The sequence below is a fragment of the Protomyctophum bolini genome, assembly GCF_963924005.1.
Source record: "Protomyctophum bolini genome assembly, chromosome: 22".
Taxonomy (NCBI): domain Eukaryota; kingdom Metazoa; phylum Chordata; class Actinopteri; order Myctophiformes; family Myctophidae; genus Protomyctophum; species Protomyctophum bolini.
Window position 1 is genome coordinate 30,283,872 of NC_137883.1, and position 14,879 is coordinate 30,298,750.

At 42.4% G+C, this 14,879-nt stretch overlaps 1 protein-coding gene across 1 annotated transcript; it reads left to right on the plus strand.

The window, feature by feature from the left end:
- Positions 1–70: 70 nt before the first annotated feature.
- LOC308309768 (uncharacterized protein) lies at positions 71–14,659 on the plus strand (the record flags this gene model as incomplete). Its single annotated transcript, XM_080755685.1, has 13 exons — positions 71–182; positions 892–1,055; positions 1,332–1,405; positions 1,544–1,618; positions 2,166–2,360; positions 2,863–2,996; positions 3,358–3,452; positions 3,582–3,636; positions 4,026–4,181; positions 4,385–4,654; positions 5,466–5,532; positions 5,647–5,839; positions 14,489–14,659. 13 exons carry the CDS (start codon positions 71–73, stop codon positions 14,657–14,659), a joined length of 1,761 nt encoding a protein of 586 aa, XP_080611811.1.
- Positions 14,660–14,879: the final 220 nt, after the last annotated feature.

Sequence of the window (14,879 nt, forward strand, 5' to 3'; positions counted from 1 at the left end):
TTGCAAGTGCCAAACGAACCTGGTCTGGAAGCTGTTGCAGGAAGAGTTCCTTGAAAAGAAAACAAGGCTGATGGTCTCCCAGCAGAGCCAGCATGTGATCCATCAGCTCCGACGGCTTACTGTCGCCGAGACCGGGAAACGAGAGGAGTTGGCGCGCACGCTCGGATTCATTAAGTCCAAAAGTCTCCAGTAAATGCGCCTTCAAAGTGCCGTATTTATTCCTCGCCGGAGGACGTTCTAGTAGACTCACCACTCTCCCCGCAGTCGCGCTCGTAAGAGCCGCCACCACATGATAAAACTTTGTTTCATCAACTGTGATCTCTTTGATGGCGAATTGCGCCTCCGCCTGTGCGAACCAAGCGCTGGAATTCTATTATACATTCTATTATACATTTTGCTCAGGCTTTGCAAGCTAAAGATAAATGCGTTGTGTCCTCTCATACCGATTTGACTTTTTGCTTTCAATGTCTTGAATGGCTTGAATCCATTCTCAGTCACCACAACTGATTACAGTCATTTTTGATAAGATTGAAGAGCATTGGGACTCAAAACTAGTAATAGAATACAGCAGCTTCCATTAAAACTCATTTTGGGCGGAAACCTCTTTTGGTGTTATTGAAAAATAGCAGATCTACAAGCTCATAGCGCGCCACCGAGTGGCGCGCTATGAGCTTGTCGGTCTGCTATTTTCGAAAAATCGAAGAACGATTGACAATAGAAACATAGCTTTTTCCGAAAACTGTCAGGATGTAGAAGACATTTTTAGAATCTGATCTCGGGTCAAAATGGGTTAAAAACTCTTTCATGCTGTTCACAGATTAGGAATTGACATGACAAAAATCTTCAGTCACGAGAGCTGCTTTTGCCTGCGTTGTGTCTTGTCTCATTTAGGGACGCCAGTGATGCGGGTGGCGACCTCCCCCTCAGCTGCGCTCCAGAGGAGGAAGCGTTTTTCCATCAAGCCCAAAGTTGCTCCGGCGCTGAACCGAGCTCGAGCCCCAAAGTCTCCGGTCAGGACGGCGGTCCCGGAAGGACCTTGTTCAGACAGCCAGGATGTGACTGCCTCCAGCCAGACTGATGCTACGCTCTCACAGGGAACCACGTCCCCACGCCAGCAGCGGATGCTCTCTGGAGGTCAGTCTGGCTGCAAATTAACACATAATAATTGTTACTTAGACTTGTTTCCATTAAAAATAAATTGAGAAAATAGACTGATAAGCCTGTCGAGCGTGTGTGAGCTTTGAGATTTTTGCAGTATTTTAGAAAGTTTGTGTATATGACCTGTATATACGCTGACGTGGAAAAATTCCACGTCAAAATCTCGTGTGAAGGAATACACTCCGGACCCTGCCAAAATGACCATGAGAGACCTCATCTACTATTTACCGGTCTCTAACCCCATGAGGTGAGTGTCCACTATGGAATTATTTATATCATGTGACACTGCTTGCCTCTAGAAAATGTATTTATTTAAAATGGATTATTATTACCGTCTTCCTGACTTGTAATTATTTGCTCTTTCTTATTTTTTTTTAATCTCCAGCTCTTATTTAGCACAGGAGTCACAGGGAAAGAACGACGAGGAGATTGTGGTCCCACCTTCTCCAGTTAGACAACCGTAAGACTCTGTCTTATTATATTCCTCTGTTGAAGCTCAATAATTGAAACATACTTACTGTATATGAAGTACCTTTTTTCTTTTGTAACTATATTACATTATTAGTTTAACTTTTTATGTTAGCGTTGTGCACCAGGGCTCCAATCGCTCCATAATAGTATTTCCCTTTTTACACCAAATCTCTTTGCCGAAAATAGCCTACCTCACTGGTTCCCGAACACTGGATCGGGACCCATTTGTGGGTCGTGGACACATTCTTTTTTTTTTTTTTTTATGATATTTTTTTGTCTTTTTCTGCCTTTATTGATGAAAGTAGACTGACAGGAAATGGGGGGGAAGACACGTGGCCGTCGGGATCGGGAGTCGAACCCGCGGCACGCCGTCAGGCTGGCTCAGCAGCCTGGGTGCCCAGACGGTTCAGCTAACCGTCTGGGCCGCGGACACATTTCTTCAAGCTCACAACGTTAGCGACACGTTGTGAGCTTGTACATAGGCTCTTTAACACTCAAGCGAGTGAGCCTCAACAAAACTCTCCTGAATTCCGCAGGTCACCCGAGAGGGTCCCGACTCCTCCCCCTCCCCCGAGCCCAGCGCCGTCGTCTCAACAGGCGGGCGAGGACGACGGCGATGACGAACAGGAAGAAGAAGCGGACGCCGACGACTGTGAAGCGGACGACGAGCAGCTGATGGTTCCCAGGGTGAAAGTGGCCGAGGACGGCACGCTGATTATCGACGAGTCCAGGTCAGTGATGTTCAGTCATTCATTATTTTTTCGCCTACACATGGCATGCGTCACGTTTCATTCAGGACGTGGTCTGCGCCTTTTTGAAATCAACGCTAAACAGTCAGTTGAGACCGTGAGAAGCAGTGCAGAAGTCGTCAAATGTCTGTTTTTTTGGTGAATTCCTAGTTTTCGTGGTTCGTGGGTTTTTTTTATCGACTTTTCGGTTTACTTTGAAGGGCTCGTGCCAAGCGTGTTAGCTCGGTATAAACAAAGGTTGGTGTTCTATGTTGGTCTACAGATCCACCCTGTGGACAGCAGACGTTACTGAACCTTCTCTCCGGTTCCTTGTCGTGGCTGTGGAACAAGGAAAAAGTCAATTTGAGCGTTCCGTTTTGATCTCTTATGTTGCTGCTGTAGTCGAGTTAATTAAACAGTTAATGCCAGGTATCTATATATAATGTGTGAGACAAAACACAAAGGCTTGTTTGTTTTAGTGACGCTCGGCAAACTTGTGTCTCAGTTTGACAGTGGAGGTCAAGAGGGCGAAAGGACCAAACCCAGCGGATGGCAAAGACCCCATCTTTGAACGTGGCTCCACCACCACTTACTCCAGCTTCAGGAAAGGGAACTATATTAAACCCTGGTCCACTGAAGGTACGTGCTGATTGTACTATATGTTTAGGTGGACATCTTGCTGCTGTTAGGGGTGCAACTGTCCATTGGTTTCTTGCTGATTATTCAAAGTGTAGTTGTTATGGTTGCTGTGGGTTTCTCAAAATAATTCAGAAGAACAAGTTGTACGACGTTGTGTCATGCTAAAATAGCTGATCTCCAAGCTCACAGTTCCGTCGAAGCTGTGTAGCTTGTGGATTTGGTATTTTTTAATGTATTTTAAAACCGTTGTCTTTAATAAAATGCCCACATAGGGATAGTGTTGTAGCCCCATTGGATTAAAAAAATGTAAATTAATCCACACCAGACTTTGACTTTAACGTTCTTATTTTCTTTCCATCAGAGACAGAAATGTTCTTCCTGGCGATCAGCATGGTGGGGACAGACTTTTCCATGATCTGCCAGTTGTTTCCTCACAGAGGTCGGTCACAGATAAAGGTCAGTGGAGATCTGAACCAATGCTATGAACGTATTTAATTAACACTGTTAAAGTGTCTACAAGACTAAATATACATTGACGCACATTCGTACGTAGCGTTGCATTCATTGAGTTTTTAACCTTTTCAGCACAAGTTCAAGAGGGAGGAACGGGGCAATTCCTGGAGGGTCGACAAGGCTTTCAGTAAGTATTTGAATGTCAGACGTTGCTTTTGCAACTCTTATCTCGTTTTGTTGTCTTATCGTGTTCTGTTGTGGCAGGGATTTGTTTATGTCTACGTATGCAACTTTTCTGCTTCAGAGAGATTGGTTTAGGGAATTAGGGCAGGCGCGTTGGTTACAAGAAATGTTATCTATCGCTTTATCGAGAGATAATATGGGCAAATATTGAACCAATATGTTTCCCAAACTTGGCATCAAGATCACAATGCGTTGAGCTTGTAGATCAGTTATTTTCGCTATTTGTTTTACTACGGGAACCATGTTGTGTAATGTGTGTGCACTCCACTGCCTTATTCAATAGAGCTGATCTATCGAGTGGCCTTTAACACTATCCTGTAACGTTTCCTATAGAAGAGAAGCGTAAGTTGGACATCGAGTTCTTCTCTAAGCTCCTGGAGAAGATCCTTGAGGTGCAGAAATGCAAGAAGCCCAGAGCCCCCAGGCAGAGGAAGCCCAAGTCGCCCGACGAGAAAAAGACCACGAGGAAACCCAGCAGGAAGACAAAAGGTAACGGAAACGGTTCAACATCACTGCACTCCACTAAGACCAGGTGTAAAATGGTTTGGATTGAATTCAGTTAGGCTGGTGTTAGAGATTTATGTTTTCCTTGAGTTGGAGCGAAATACTGCATATCGTCGCAGTTGGGTTGAAGAAGTCTTGTATGTCCAAACTGTTAACTTTCAGTAAATGTATGTACCTTGTGCTTTCAGGAATTAAGAGTGCGGAGACGATACTGAGCGACGTAGAAGAGGAGGAGGAGGAGGAAGAGGAGGATGGAGGGGCTGACATGGTGGAGGGAGAGAAGGAGAACGAGGACGTCTCTAACGAGAGAGGAGATCCTGCTTCCCCGCAAAGGAAAGGGAAACGCAAGAAGAAAGACAATGACGAGTCAACTTTCTCAGTTGACTCGTCGTCACCCAGTGAGAAGAAGAAGAAGAAAAAGAAGAAAACAGATGAAGAACAATCCAGTGAGCAACAAGGTACAGGAGTTCCTTTCCTTTCCCCAGTGTCATTATTGACTACATGCACTGTTTTACAAAGTGTGGGGCGGCCGGGCCCTCTCTAGAGCCCTGCACGGGTCCAAAACCCCAGTCCTAGCCTTGAGAACGACAAAACATTTAGTTTTGTAACGGGTGATGTTCGAGTGACTGGCACACCTACGTCCTTCCATGAACACGGCCCTGGCCCTTGGTGTTCGAGCCCCGCCCGGTTCGGCACCAGCCCAACGAGGGTCTGCAATTTATTAGCCCGAGCCCGACCCTAAGGCTTACAAGTAATGCTCAAGTGTGTTTTAAAAAAGCATTGAAGGAAAAATAAATGCAATTCTTGCAGTATGTACTACTGTAACTGTAACTGTAGGAAATGAATTGGTCTTGTGTCTTGTAGCGTCTCAATCTTTATTTTTTTATCCCACGATTTTGTAACCCATTTTTCACCCCTGTGTCAATTATCTAATGTGATCCTGGGCTCTACACACCCTCCGCCAACCTGGGGAGAGCAACGGACTTGAACTCATGCATCCTTCATGCATGAGTGTCCAAGTCGCTCCTTTACACCTGACGGGGGGAGTTTCCCTGGTTGGACGTAGCACGTGGAAGGAACACGTTATTCCAACCAGTTCCATTCCCCTCCATCAGGCGCCCCGGCTGACCAGGGGGAGGCAGTTTAGAGAACAGGATTCTTTCTATAATGGGGGTCATATTTCTTTCCCTAGTCAAAGGGTGACTACAGCTTAAAATGAGTTCTGCATTGGACTTCAGTCATTGAGTTTCTTTGTTTTTGTACATCCAGTCGAGGCATGTCTGCCTGAAGCTGGGGATGCAGCAGCGCTGCCCGAGGACCAGGCGCCTATGGACAGGTACCGACGCACCGCCTGCACTTAGAAACACCACCAACTCTTGCTTTCACCTCGTTTTTTTTTTCCAGCAGCATTTTTGCTAAAATACATTATCCCTTCCATGTACATGTACAGTTCTAGTAAGACTGAAGAATCTGTGACGACGGCGGCCGTCAAGAGCGCCGTTGTGATCAAACCGGCGCTGCTGTCGCGAGGCCGAGCAGCGAAGCCACTCGTACCGCTGGGCCGTAAGTGGGGCAAGAAAGGACCGGCGCCGTCCACCAAGGACCCCCCGGCCGCAGGAGGAAAGAGCTCGGCTGACGACAAGGTGGTCATTTGTACACACACACGGCCTTTTGGCTCGTACGTAACGTCATATATATCACTCATTCTTGAGATGAGGGACAAAAGTGGAAAAAACATGTCCCACACATAAGAGCCTTATTTTATGTAAAAAATAAATTAATTCATAAAAATAAAAGCACTTGCAAAGTTAAGTGTAATACAGTTGTGTATTATTATGCCCTTAATTTCATTATAATTGTTTTCATATTCCATCTGAATTAGTTAAAAGCAGGCCCTGTACCCAAAAAGGCCTGTATTTAGCCTGTCCCCAGCAAGTGGCCACAATTTCAAACTGCCAAAAAAGTGTCTAATACTGTCACAATCACATAAATATACATACTAAATTAAAGTAGATTGTCAACAACATAGCAAATAACATACACAGTTCATTTTAATTTATATTTTCTTTTAAATATCTCATATCAAATGTTCGTCCCACGTCTCCGTCAACTCCGTCAGGTTTTTTTAAAAGTCTTAAATTAATCAGAAAATATTGTCGATAGATTTAGCCTGAAGACTCCTTTTCCAAGTCCCATTTATATTTGTTGCAACAGTGGAGTACCTGGTCTGACAAGCATTCAATTGTTTGATATTTTAAACAAACAATGTTGATAACAATGTGGTCACAGCTTTTACATGTCAACTCCGTCAGCACATTTTTATGATCTTTGTTAAGAATTCGAAAATAATGTTTATTATTTTAGTTTAGGGGTTAGGTTTAGCTAACAAAATTAAGCAAAAACAAAATGGCTACATTGTACTAAAGAGGGTTAAGATGAAAACAAATGCCATTTTGTCAACTCCGTCAGACGTCAACTCCGTCAGATTTTGTGTCTGACGGAGTTGACGTGTATCTGACGGAGTTGACAAAAGTGTTCCTAAAACAATAAAATTATTGTTTTTGAATAATGGGCAGTATTCTAATTTGGCACACAGTTAGAGCATGCCTTAAGGAACATTTTTGGCTATGGGGCCATCACAGATTTGTCTCGTGGTGACCATGGCAGCCATATTACAAAAGAGCCGCCACCTGATGTTATTTTACAATAACTCAAGTTCTACACCACCTAGGATCTTGATTCTGGTGACTAAGACCTCATTTTCAAGGATGAGGGATACAGTGGTACAATTTAGACTTTCCCTGTGACCATGGCAGCCATTTTTCAAAATGGCCGCCACCTGCTGTTATTTTACAATAACTCAAGTTCTACACCACCTAGGATCTTGATTCTGGTGACTAATCATACATTTTCAAGGATGTGGGGTACATTGGTAATATTTAGATTTGTCCTGTGACCATAGCAGCCATTTTTTATTTCAAAATGGCCGTCACCTGCTGTTATTTTACAATAACTCAAGTTTTAGACCACCTAGGATCTTGATTTTGGCGACTAATCATACATTTTAAAAGATGAGAAATACAGTGGTACTATTTAGATTTGTCCTGTGACCATGGCAGCCATTGTTTTTCAAAATGACCACCAACCTGCTGTTATTTTACCAATAACTCAAGTTTTAGACCACCAAGGATCTTGATTCTGGCGACTAATCATTACATTTTCAAGGATGAACTTTCTCTGGGAGAGGTAAGGGCTTATTTCAGGTGCAGGTTGAGTTTCTACTGACAGGACATTATAAGGAGGTGGGCTTTCTGGCCTTTGACTAGCCCCTTTCAGGTACAGATGCACAGTTTGACTTCACTGGCCACTGCAGGGAACTGTGGGGGAGAAACTTTGGTCTCTTGACACCCCGATTAGGTTCAGGGTTTTTTTTTGTGTTTTTTTTTGCCTTTCATGACATCTTTGCTGCAGCAGTTGATCTCCTTACTGCCAGTGGTGGCACACTCTGGGTCTCTGGGGCATTGTATCTTGGTGGCCTCCTGCCAGTGTTTCTCCATCCTTCTCCTGAGCTCTGTGTTCTGGGGCTCTGTTATAGTCAACTTACATTGTCTTGGCTGGAGATTGCTTTCCTGCAGGGTCCAGCCCAGTCTTGTGCAGATGGCTGCTGGCCCACCTGGAGGCCCCAACCTCACTTGTTCGGTTGGTGTGATTAGGTGGGGTGGTCTTCCCCAATCAGGATGAGGGGTTTGACCCTTTCAAACGGCAGTCTGGCCAAGTGTCTGTATTTAGTTGTGAGTTTAGATACAGGATACGATTGCTCACCCAGCCCCAGGTGACATGAGGTGAAGGCTCCTTTGATTTGGTAACATTGCTTTGGTTGACATGGGGACACAGAGAAAGACACTGATGCCTTCAGTGTCTGCACATCCTGCCTGATGGTCCTGAAGCCAAATCTTCTGTCTTCAGTCTTTCGCTCACTGTTCACTGCTCACTGTTCACCTCACCGAATTTAGCCCAAGGAGTTTGACCCCTAGTTTGGCCATAGACCCCCTAGTTTGGCCATAGCCACTTGTCCAAATGTGCCGACATGTGCTGACCTCATCACATCTGTGATGATGGCTATGGCCGTTTTTAGCCAACGTAGTGTTTTTTGTGCAAAACTAATGCTTGGAATGGATCCAGAATCATGAAAAGCCCCTAGTTTGACATGCCACATGCTACTTAAAGCATAATGAAATTTAGAACATTTAGCCTTATATTGGTTGTTGATGGTACCCAACTTTCAGAAGCTGTCAAACATGCCCCTAGGGTGGTCAAATAGAAACCAATGTGGGATATGTTAGTAGACACCTTTACAAACATTGGTGAAGAAAATTCTTGGTAAGAAATGTATTCACAGATTTTATATTATTCTGATAATATTCCCTGAGTAAATTGGTAAAATAATAGCAGGTCCACCATTTTTGAAAATGTCTACCATCCATGGTCACAGGATAAATCTAAATAGTACAACTGTATTCCTCACCCTTGAAAATGTATGATTAGTCACCAGAATCAAGATCCTAGGTGGTGTAGAACTTGAGTTATTGGGAAATAACAGAAAGTTGGCGGCCATTTTGAAAAATGTCTACCATGGTCACAGGACAAATCTAAATAGTACCAATGTATCCCACATCCTTGAAAATGTATGATTAGTCACCAGAATCAAGATCCTAGGTGGTGTAGAACTTGAGTTATTGGGAAATAACAGAAAGTTGGCGGCCATTTTGAAAAATGGCTGCCATGTTCACAGGGCAAATCTAAATAGTACCACTGTATTCCTCATCCTTGAAAATGTGGGATTAGTCACCAGAATCAAGATCCTAGGTGGTCTAGAACCTAAATCAGTTAAACTTGTCAACTCCGTCAGATGTTCGTCAACTCCGTCAGACGTTCGTCCCGTGATGTTTTTGTTAATTTCCAAAGAAATAGAAAATTCGCTGTCAAATCTTTTGTGCTTATGTATTGAAACACCAACTGAAATGATACGTAATGATGTTTTTTTTTTTTTTTTACATGGTTTTCATGTTATAATATTGAAAATAAAGGTTGAAATGACGGTTTTGAGAAATTGGATATTTCATAATAGTGTGATATTGGAACAAAATAATATTAAAAGATTTGTATTACTTAACTTGATTACTGAAAGCCATTATAAGATAACTGAGGACTTTATATTATTGTTGAAATGATAAAATTCAATTAAAAGGGATTTTAGTGTGTCTGACGGAGTTGACATGAATCAGGTATTAAGTGCATAAATGTCCCATTTTAGAAAGAAATGTTATGCGAAAAACCTGTTCCTTCTCAAGATTGGTAGTTGAGACCTGTGTCTACAAATACATCTATTTGATTTGAATGTATCTTAAAAAAAAAAAAAATCCAGTTTGAAAAAAGTTTTGTCCCTTATCTCAAGAATGGGTGATATATCGTTGCTGTCGGGCGAAAAACCCCTCTTATCTCCATATTTTAATTTCAGTTTATTTTATTTATAGTACAAAATCACCCCAAAGGCGTCTCTTGCTGCACTTTATAGCATTAATACATCAACAAACAAAACAAATCAAAGACTTGATTGTGTTTTCTTTTTGTAAATGAATGCCCTACTTGGTCATAATAAATACAGTGTCACGCAAAAGTAGAAGATCTACAAGCTCGAAATGTGGCGCATAGCAACACGTTCTGAGCTTGTAGATCTGCTACCTTTGCTATTTTTTTTCTTCATTTTAATCCTGAAAAGTAAAAGTTTTGGTTGGACAAGAGACGAAAGCTATGACGTAAGACCAAAAATGGCCTCCAAGTCATGAATATGGTGAAGCGATAAAGCGGCATAGTCTTACTGAAAGTCACCCGTTTTAGGTCGATGAAGAATCGTCACCTTTGAGGCCAACAGAAGAAAACAAGCAGGATGGGGACGATTCCTGTGAAGGTGAAGACGAGTCTACCGTTTCACCTCCCAAGCGTACCAGGTACAAAACTGAGGCCGATTCTACAAATGCCTTCTAAATCCTGACAGTTTTCTGAAAAACCCATGTTTCTATTTCAGTGATGCTCAACCTTTTTCATGTCAAGGACCCCCAGAATTATATGTATTTGAACGATTTTTCAAAAATAGCAGATCTACAAGCTCATAGCATGGCACTCGGTGCTGCGCTATGAGCTTGTAGATCTGACATTTTTCAATAGCTAAAGTATAACATAATGCTTAAAACACCAAAGGGGGTTGCCGTCCAGAATGGGTTAAGTGTATGCCCGTTTCCAAATTGCATCGTTGAGTCGAACACCTCAAATCATACCTGTAAAAAATAACTCGTAAACGGCCCACAGTATAATTGCCAGTCTGTGTGTTTTTCTGTAGATATGGGAGACTGCCCAAACCTGTCCAGCACTTGAACTATTCAACCAAAGAGGATGCTGCATCATTTTTGACTCGACTCGTATTTTATAAATGTACATAATGTAATGTAAATACACCGGATTTAGCTAAATATGGACATTGTTTTATCCGTAGTCCCCCCAATAGCAGACTAACACAGGCAACAAAACATGATGCAATATATGGAAGTAGGTTGCAGAGGGTTCGTAGCTACCTCAACATCTAAGCTACTCAGGGAGATGGGAGTACGGGGGAAGGCCCACCGGCAGGCGATCAAGGACCTCTCCAGGGCTGCTGAAAAGGGGAGTCAGTGGCTGTGGATGAAGAAAAAGGACCCCACATGGGCCTTCAGATGAGTCGTGACAGCTAGTAGGGAGTGAACCTGGGACGCTGGGATTCACTGCTGAACCCTCTGGAGGTGTCGTGGGCCAGTCAGCGAAACACCCAAGAAGGAGGGCCTGCCCACCTGATGACCCAAACGATGTCACTGCTCATCTGAAGACCCACAGTGTCTCTCATCGGTGCTTCGATTACCAACATCAATCCTACACAACAGGTATGCGGTCAGGCGCAAGCTTGGCTCAGGGAGGAGGACGCCCCTGCCATGCAGAGTCCACTGCACTTTGGATTACAACATCATTTCCTGTGTTTCATGAATCTGCCCTCCGACACCATGGACTATAGCCTTTCGCTTTTCCGCGATTTTCACCTTTTTTTAAATCCTCCGAAATCGTGAAAAACGACATACTATATGCCCTCCGACACCATGGACTATAGAGTGTCGCAGTCCCTCCCCCTTTCAGAACGACGAGTAGCCCAGGAAATTAATTTTCCCATGGGCATTTCAAAATGTATTTATTTAAAGACCTTTTAAGCGTTGTACGAAGCCAACTCTTGTCGTGACAACATACACACAATATTTTGGACCAAACAAATAATTACAAAGAAGAAAAACAAACGTACAAAAATAACAAAAAAAGTGTTGTAACCTGCCGTTTTTATCTACGTTCTAATTCTTTAATTGGCCTCGTTTCGTTTTTCATCATTTTGGACCATGTGCTATAGCTATAGGTTTCAAACGAGGATAACTTTTTCAAAATTTCAAAAATGATGAAAAACGGCGTGCTATAGTATGCCGTACGGTATGGGCTATAGCCCACGGTCCAAAATGATGAGAAACGAGGCTAACTTTTTTTTTCAAAATTTGAAAAAACATGGGCTATAACCCATCGTTTTTGTCATTTCGTCATTTTTTTCAAATCCTCAAAAATGATGAAAAACGGCGCGCTATAGTATGCCGTACGATATGGGCTATAGCCCATGGTCCAAAATGATGAGAAACGAGAATAACTTTTTTTTTCAAAATTTCAAAAAACATGGGCTATAACCCATCGTTTTTGTCATTTCGTCATTGTTTTCAAATCTTCAAAAATGATGAAAAGCTGCGCGCTATAGTATGCCGTACGATATGGGCTATAGCCCACGGTTCAAAATGATGAGAAACGAGGCTAACTTTTTATTTCATAATTTCAAAAAACATGGGCTATAACCCATCGTTTTTGTCATTTCGTCATTTTTTTCAAATCTTCAAAAATGATGAAAAACTGCGCGCTATAGTATGCCGTACGATATGGGCTATAGCCCACGGTTCAAAATGATGAGAAACGAGGCTAACTTTTTTTTTCAAAATTTCAAAAAACATGGGCTATAACCCATCGTTTTTGTCAAATTGCGGAATTGCGGAAATTGCGGAAATGGTAATTGCTGAAATTGCGGGAATGGAAATTGCGGAAATTGCGGATTTTTTTTTCATTTTTTCATTTTTTTCAAATCCTCAAAAATTATGAAAAACGGCGCGCTATAGTATGCCGTACGATATGGGCTATAGCCCATGGTCCAAAATGATGAGAAACGAGGCTAACTTTTTTTTTCAAAATTTCAAAAAACATGGGCTATAACCCATCGTTTTTGTCATTTCGTCATTTTTTTCAAATCCTCAAAAATGATGAAAAACTGCGCGCTATAGTATGCCGTACGATATGGGCTATAGCCCATGGTCCAAAATGATGAGAAACGAGGCTAACTTTTTTTTTCAAAATTTCAATAAACATGGGCTATAACCCATCGTTTTTGTCATTTCGTCATTTTTTTTCAAATCTTCAAAAATGTTGAAAAACTGCACGCTATAGTATGCCGTACGATATGGGCTATAGCCCACGGTCCAAAATGATGAGAAACGAGGCTAACTTTTTTTTTCAAAATTTCAAAAAACATGGGCTATAACCCATCGTTTTTGTCAAATTGCGGAATTGCGGAAATTGCGGAAATGGTAATTGCTGAAATTGCGGGAATGGAAATTGCGGAAATTGCGGATTTTTTTTTCATTTTTTCATTTCTTTCAAATCCTCAAAAATGATGAAAAACTGCGCGCTATAGTATCCCGTACGATATGGGCTATAGCCCACGGTCCAAAATGATGAGAAACGAGGCTAACTTTTTTTTTCAAATTTTCAAAAAACATGGGCTATATAACCCATCGTTTTTGTCATTTCGTCATTTTTTTCAAATCCTCAAAAATGATGAAAAACTGCGCGCTATAGTATGCCGTACGATATGGTCTATAGCCCACGGTCCAAAATGATGAGAAACGAGGCTAACTTTTTTTTCCAAAATTTCAAAAAACATGGGCTATAACCCATCGTTTTTGTCATTTCGTCATTTTTTTCAAATCTTCAAAAATGATGAAAAACTGCGCGCTATAGTATGCCGTACGATATGGGCTATAGCCAATGGTCCAAAATGATGAGAAACGAGGCTAACTTTTTTTTTCAAAATTTCAAAAAACATGGGCTATAACCCATCGTTTTTGTCATTTCGTCATTTTTTTCAAATCTTCAAAAACGATGAAAAACGGCGTGCCATAGTATGCCGTACGATATGGGCTATAGCCCACGGTCCAAAATGATGAGAAACGAGGCTAACTTTTTTTTTTTCAAAATTTCAAAAAACATGGCCTATAACCCATCGTTTTTTTCATTTTTTCATTTTTTAAAAAATCCTCAAAAACGATGAAAAACGGCGTGCCATAGTATGCCGTACGATATGGGCTATAGCCCACGGTCCAAAATGATGAGAAACGAGGCTAACTTTTTTTTCCAAAATTTCAAAAGAGTCCTACCCACAGACAGAGCTTTGGACAGGTCAGTCATTTAGACAAGAGTCCTACCCACAGACAGAGCTTTGGACAGGTCAGTCATTTCTTATTCTCACGCCTTGTAAGACAATCAGAGGTCTCTGTTTATCGACATGTCGGAGGTCTTCTAAATGTAAGGCAGTTGCTAGAGTCCCTTTGCAAATACATGCTTTGGCATCTGCTGTATACAGTATACTGTACTGTACTGTACTGTATACTGGTGTGGGACTGGCTGGTAAATGGTGCATTTATATAGCACTCTCATCCAAAGCACTTTAACACAGATTGTGCATTACATTCACCCATTCACACACACACACATTCATATACCTTTACATAGATTGTGCATTAATACATTCACCCATTCACACACACACACACACACACACACACACACACACACACACACACACACACACACACACACACACACACACACACACACACACATTCACACACGCATTCATACACTGCTACACAGCTTCTTGCTAACTCTGGGGGAGCCCAGGATGGAACTGGGTGAAAAGAAAACTGGGTTACAAAATCGTGGGATAAAAAAATTATTAAAAAAAAGGAACTGGGAACCCCCCCACTCTACCACAGAGACCACTGCTGCTCTCATGTTGTTCCAGTTGGTCCTGGACTAGTACTAATACTCGGTGTTCTCTCTGTGTGTTCCTGAAGGTGTTGGAGCACATCCGTCTGCCTCTCATCAGTCCCTCCTTCCTCCACACTGTGGTGGAGAGTCTGGAGGTGGTGAAAGAACAGCCGGGCTGTCAGAGGTTCATCTCTGAGGCCAAGGGGGAGCAGCCATACTCTAACTCAGCACGCCCATGCAGTAACACCGGTATGTGACGAGCTGAAAGTGGACATCTATCCAAAGGCCAGCATGCCCGTCTGTGAGATATGTGGGTCTCTTTTCTCCCCCACTGGATGCAGTGATCGTGGCAGTGGGAGAAAAGATGTACCAAAGGAACACCGTCGACTCATTGGAGATCTTCGATCCCCTGACAGAAGAGTGGAGGACAGTTGGAGACTTGCCCATGAAAAGCGAAAGGCATGCCATGGTCGCCTC